Source organism: Teleopsis dalmanni, chromosome 1 (genome assembly GCF_002237135.1).
Source record: "Teleopsis dalmanni isolate 2A chromosome 1, ASM223713v2, whole genome shotgun sequence".
Classification (NCBI taxonomy): Eukaryota; Metazoa; Arthropoda; class Insecta; order Diptera; family Diopsidae; genus Teleopsis; species Teleopsis dalmanni.
Window position 1 is genome coordinate 214,758,349 of NC_051846.1, and position 6,000 is coordinate 214,764,348.

At 33.4% G+C, this 6,000-nt stretch overlaps 1 protein-coding gene across 1 annotated transcript in view; it reads right to left on the reverse strand.

Moving 5' to 3' along the window:
• The window catches only part of LOC119667246, a 43,391-nt gene extending 43,233 nt beyond the window's left edge, over positions 1 to 158 (reverse strand). The window contains exon 1 of the mRNA XM_038076537.1: positions 57 to 158. Coding sequence (XP_037932465.1) covers positions 57 to 158 — 102 coding nt within the window. The remainder of the gene's footprint in view (positions 1 to 56) is intronic.
• Between the last annotated feature and the right edge of the window lie 5,842 nt (positions 159 to 6,000).

The window sequence follows — 6,000 nt, forward strand, 5'->3', positions numbered from 1 at the left end:
AATCATTTCAAAACCATTTTAAATTTTTAACTACTTTTATTTGCAGGACATCGAACATTGCTATTACCATGGCACAGTGAAGGATTATCCTGGAGCAAGTGCGGCGTTCCATACGTGCAACGGCGTAAGCGGCGTAATACACATTGGCAACGAGACATTCGTTATTCACCCCTTCTACGGAGGCGATCTTTCGGTATGTTGTCGTATTTAAATACTTCCACTCTTTTCTACTTAGTGCAAATCCACTTAAGTGAAAAAGTAACTGAAAACTTAGAAAAGACAGAAGCTCGTATTTATTTAATTTATTCTTCCAATTTACAAGCGTACAATGGTTTAAAAGTTCTTAAATCCCAGTCGTTCTTACAGTAGATAAAAATGGCACTCTCCATGCCGCATACTGACATAAAGGCTAAACTATGATTTATATAATCCACATGATATTATCTGAATACGTAAAAATACTTAGGATAACACACAAACACTCCCATACACTCACCAGTAAATCAGTAAACCAGTAAAGACATGCACCTATAATTTTTGTAAAGTTTAAATAAAACTCACAGTTTTCCAACTCAACCCTTTACCTATCGAAAATTCCGGAGGAAGTCCTGAATATGTGAGCTTATTTGAAACTTACGAATAAAAATTCGGTGCAGCACGCTACTAATAAATAAAAATTTGCACAAAAAAAGGAAATAAGGAAAATCCTTTGGAGAAGCTAGAAATACAAGCAAAATGGCGGAGAACAGGAACGACTTAATGTGAACGAAGGCATGAGGTAAATGCGAAAACTTATGACTTTCCGGTTCAATTTATTTGAATTTCTTGCTTCCACTCATTGTGTTGGTGTTACGGGTTTGGGCCAAATTTTAAATTTATGACAAATTCATATTGATTCCTATAGCCTCAACCCTTGAAACATGAATGGCCCTGCGATGATGGAGCATGTGCCTCGGTTTCTTCACAAAAATTTCTCCAAACACAAATTGATGTGAACATTTTTTTATGTTCGCCCTCAAAAGGTAAAAATAAAGCTAAGCACCCAGCAAATCCTCAATGATTGGTACTCCTCCTGCCAGGATATTTCTTTGGTGTGCTGCTGCATTATTATTATGATTATTATTATTGTAGTATTTTTTCCTTTTCTTTTTCTTTTCTCTCTCAAATATGAAGTATTACTAGAATTTTCATATTTTTTTCTTTTTATAAAAAACCAGAAAACAAATGTTTCCGCTATTTTATTGTTTTTATTGTTTCTATTGTTGACTGGTGCTTCTTTCACAGCAAAATCTTTTGCATTGTTCTTTATTAAAATATTTTTTCACCATTTATTTTCTTCAACTTAATTTTCGTTGTTGGAATCGAGTTCATAGCTCACAGGGTACCAGCATGCCAGGGTGCCAGGACTTGTCTGTTAATAATATTGAATTTTTAACGATTTTATTCGATTTTATTCCTTTTGTCTGCTCCGCAGCTCTTTGTATTTACTGCTGTTAATAAAAAGAAAGTTTGAACGCTGCGATTATGAATGCGGCTTAAAAATTATTTCATTATTGACTTCACCAAAAGTTGAGGTTACCAAATGTTAGCTGCCCTGCAGGATACAGCAAGGCACGGCCCGGACCGGTACGTCAGAACCGAGGGTTCTCCTCGGTTTGGCTCGGCACCTGTGTACTTCTTTGTTTGGCAATTTATGAGTGAGCCACATAAATTTTAATATTCCGTTCCATTGGTACAATTGTTTCCACTTAAAGTCTTAATTAAGTTTAAAATAAGTGAGAGGAGAATGAAAGCAAAATATTTCAGTCCACTGAAAAACAATTTTATGGACGTGCATTGAATTTTAATGAATGTAATTGTGGAACTTCGTAAACACAAAATCGAAAAAATAAAGTACATAAAAATGTATAAAAGCACAACAAGCAATAAAAATCGTTTATATAATAATTTTCAGAATAAAGTTCGAATTTGTGAAAACAAACAAATTTTTTGATAAATATTTCGTTTTGAATAAATAAATCCACGATTTCCGCACTTGTTTAATTCTGCGGCCCAAGAAATGTATGGACTTTATTAACCTTGTTTTGTATAACTTAATACAAATATACACCGAACTTATCTTCAACATTATAAAATTATTAATATCTTAAACAAGGTATTGCTTACTTACTTAGTTACTGTTGTCCTCTTCTCTTTGTGAAGCATAGAGCCTCTAAACCTAAACCTTGTACAAGGTACAAGATAGTTTAACGACGTGAACTCTCATTAGAAAGCCGAAGACAGTACATTCGAAAGGATTCACGATAATTGGAAACAGTTTAAGCTGAATTTCGAATCATAAGCATCCATTTTACAAAATTAAGACTGCGTAATTGTGTATATTGAGGGAACATACTGTTGTATGTGAAATGCTTAGATAACATCTGACAAATTATAGCACAATCTATGAAGGGTCTGGAATTCTTATGGACCCAAAATCAATTTTCAGTATTATCTCTATAGAATTCTGTTCGACTCAATACATCGGGGTCCATACAAGTTAAGATACTTGCGCATTCTATTTGTCCACTGCGGGTATCAATTTTAGTCCTAAATAACAAAAATCGAAACTCTAACGCAACAATGCAATACACGGAGAGGTTAAATGAGTCGCGTTTTCGTTAAAACTACGGAACAGGAATTTTATTTTGACTTTTGTTTTGTATAAATAAAAGCAGGAGTGAGGGGAATGAGTTTGTATAGATCAGAACAAAATAGATTTGAAGTCGTAACACATTTTATAAAAATACAATGATATTCCACGACTAAGTATATGCTACCTACTATGAGAAGAAAAGTGTTAGTTCCCGGAGTGATGAACTTTTTTCTTAAATAATGATTTTAATATGGGCATTAGCAAGATTATTGTTAGCTTTTTTCAGTTGGAAGATAAGAACAAACGCCTAAATATTAACTTTTTCTTATTCTTTTCTTTTTCTTTAAAAACTGCCATTTTCTTATTATCTTCTTGACATTGTTCCTATCATATGCCCACATGTTTTAGTGAAATAGATAACACACTCCCTTGACGAATTACTAACTACACCACTGTTTCGAAGATAATGCAAACTTAATCCCACTTCAGCGTGCCAACATCAACTCAAGTATAAATCATCGAAGAGATTGTTCAGTTAGACATTGATTTGAATATTCAGTTTACACTCTCTGATTTTATTAACATTTGTAGTTTATTTAAATCTACATTTGCAAGTTCCGTGACACAATACACAGATCAGCTAATAGTCATAAGAACATATGCCCAGATGACAACAGCTACAGCGTCGAGGTCATTAACATGATTTCGGAGATTTTTGAACGTACGAGTGTGTCGAAGCTCACAACGTACGAAAATGCCACATAAAGTTTTTATGTGATAATAAAACAGCAGTAAACCATTTAAACGGGATTAACCGGGTTAATGGATGCCAGCGTTGTAACGTTTAAAATCGACAACAAACAGCGAAGCGCGAACTTCATATGTGGCAAGGACTTTTGTTGATACGAAAGGAGAATTTTTTATAGGAAAACAAAACTGAAATACAATGACATTAAAATGTGAAAATTGTTTTCTTTTTATCTTTTCAATGTATGTAGATGCGAATATTATTTTATTTCAAGCAATCAAGATACTTTAATATCTTTAAATTTTTTTAATTTTCCTTAATTTCTAGACACATTAACCTTTAATGAACCCGACTGACAATTATGAGAAGAATATCAATGTTAAATGTTGATGTATTTAATTTCAAAATATCAGTGAAAATTTTTTTTCTCTTAACTCATAATTTAAGAATAATTATCTCTTTTTTCTCCTGAGGTCACTTCTTAGAGGTATATTGCGACACGACGATTCGTCAAACCGAGTTCTGTGGGTGGATGAGTTGCAGATGTCATTCATTTTAGAAATTCTTTTTCTTCTTATTATTAGAAGAAATTTTATTCTTTGAGTTTTTTATGGCACTTTAGATCTATAACTGATCACAGATTCCATTTGAAATGTTGTTCCTAAACTAAAAATGTGTGAGTTTGTTTATTGCAACGTGCGGGTAACTGCAATTTGTTTTTTCACAATTTATATTTATTATGAATTTTCCCATCTCCAGAATTTGATATTTACAAAAAAAAGTCTCAAAATAGTCAAATTTCATTTTTTTAGTAGAAAACTTCAATTCTGCGTTTTATTTTCCAATCAGTTATTACTTTTTATTGCTAAGTATTATATTAAACAATATAATGTATAAAATAGTTTGTATATAGACCAATCCGCCCCCAAAACTTAAGCATTCACCTATTCAATGAATATCCAAAGTCCATCTGTACTGCTGCAATGATTCGATGTATTACTGCACAGGAGACAGATTAATCAGAACTGTTTAATTCAGAGCAAAAAGCACTTCTGTTATGAATTGTGAATATAACCAACTCCATATTTCAACCTCATTTTTTACTTTTTGTTATGAATAATTTTTATTTATTTTAATCAGACGCATTTCCACTATAGTTGTTCTTTACTACCACTTCTCTCGAAAAAAATTTGCATGTTGCGAGTATCCCTTAAGAGCTTTTATGTTTTTCTGGTTTTTATTTTATTTTCAACCCGCGAACGCCAATTATTTCTACCGAACGTTTAATATCCTTTTGAAGCTAATTTAGTTGATGCAACTTTCCGACGGACAATTTGTAGATCCACCTTTGATGTCATGCACTGCGCATACGAGTGTAAATTCCGAAAGCCGTCGTCGTTGTCCCTGCAATCGCAAAACTTTTTCAAAGTTCCGAAAATTCTTTGGTTTTTGCAGTATTTGTGTCGTGCGGTGATTATAATTTCTTCTGCTCTTGGAGGACAATAAATGTGATAATTTATTTTCGTGCACAATGACCGCTCTGCAAACCACTTAAGTGCACTTATGGGATATGTAAGCACTGGGAAATGACACATTGACCATACTTTTTTAAAATATTTTCTTTAATTCCGTTGGTTTTTGTCTCTTAAAATATTTATGTGCATTTAATATGGAAGAAATTGAAAAAGGACGAAATATGTGTGTGTTATGCTTGCATTTAAATAAACGAATGGAATGAAATCAAAAAGATTCTACTTGTGTATCTGAAGTAGAAAAATATTTTAATAAAAATGGAAAAAATTTTCGTAAAACTATGATTGCTGACATAACTACGAAAATGAACCACAAATTTTAAAGGGACAAAATAAGTGGTAAAACTTAAGTCGAGCATATATAAAAAACAGCTAAATCCAACGCTGACAAGTGCAGACAATAAATTCCTCCACTCCCTGCTTCTGTCATCCCTACAACCAAACTAAAGCCTTTCATTAATGTTGAAGAGCATGAGGACTATTACAGTCTCTTTCCTCGAATCAAACAATTGTTTCGTAGTTTGCACTGCTGGTGCTGTTGCTGTTGCTAACATTTATTAACCAAAATGAATGAATGAATGTGCAATGGAAATCGGCGCAACAAAGCCGTAAGGTTTGTGGTTGTCAGCTGAGTGCGTCTTGTGGCCGAAATGACAACCACAATTTGCGTGCTTAATACGTTGTCGGCGACGGCTTATCAAAAAAAATCTGTCAAAGTAACCTTGTATGACGCTGCAGTAGTTGCTATGACAAGGTTGCCAACACTCCAACGAGCCGAGCAGAAATTAATTTTAAACCATTGTGAAGCAATAAATATGAAGCACGATGGATTTGTAAGAACTCTGCAAAAACAAAAAATTCACTTCTATCTGCACAAGAAAATAATTTCCATTAACCATAAACCTTTTTGAAATGCTCGTACCACATACTTTCTAATACCCAGGGTACGTCAATTTTCATGTTACATGTTCGCTTGACAGACAAAGCTGCTGCTTATTTACATATCGAACCGAGTCCTGTGCACAGCAACTCTCTGTGTCGAACAACCGACGACATTCAACAGAAAGTAATTAAAATTTAATTAA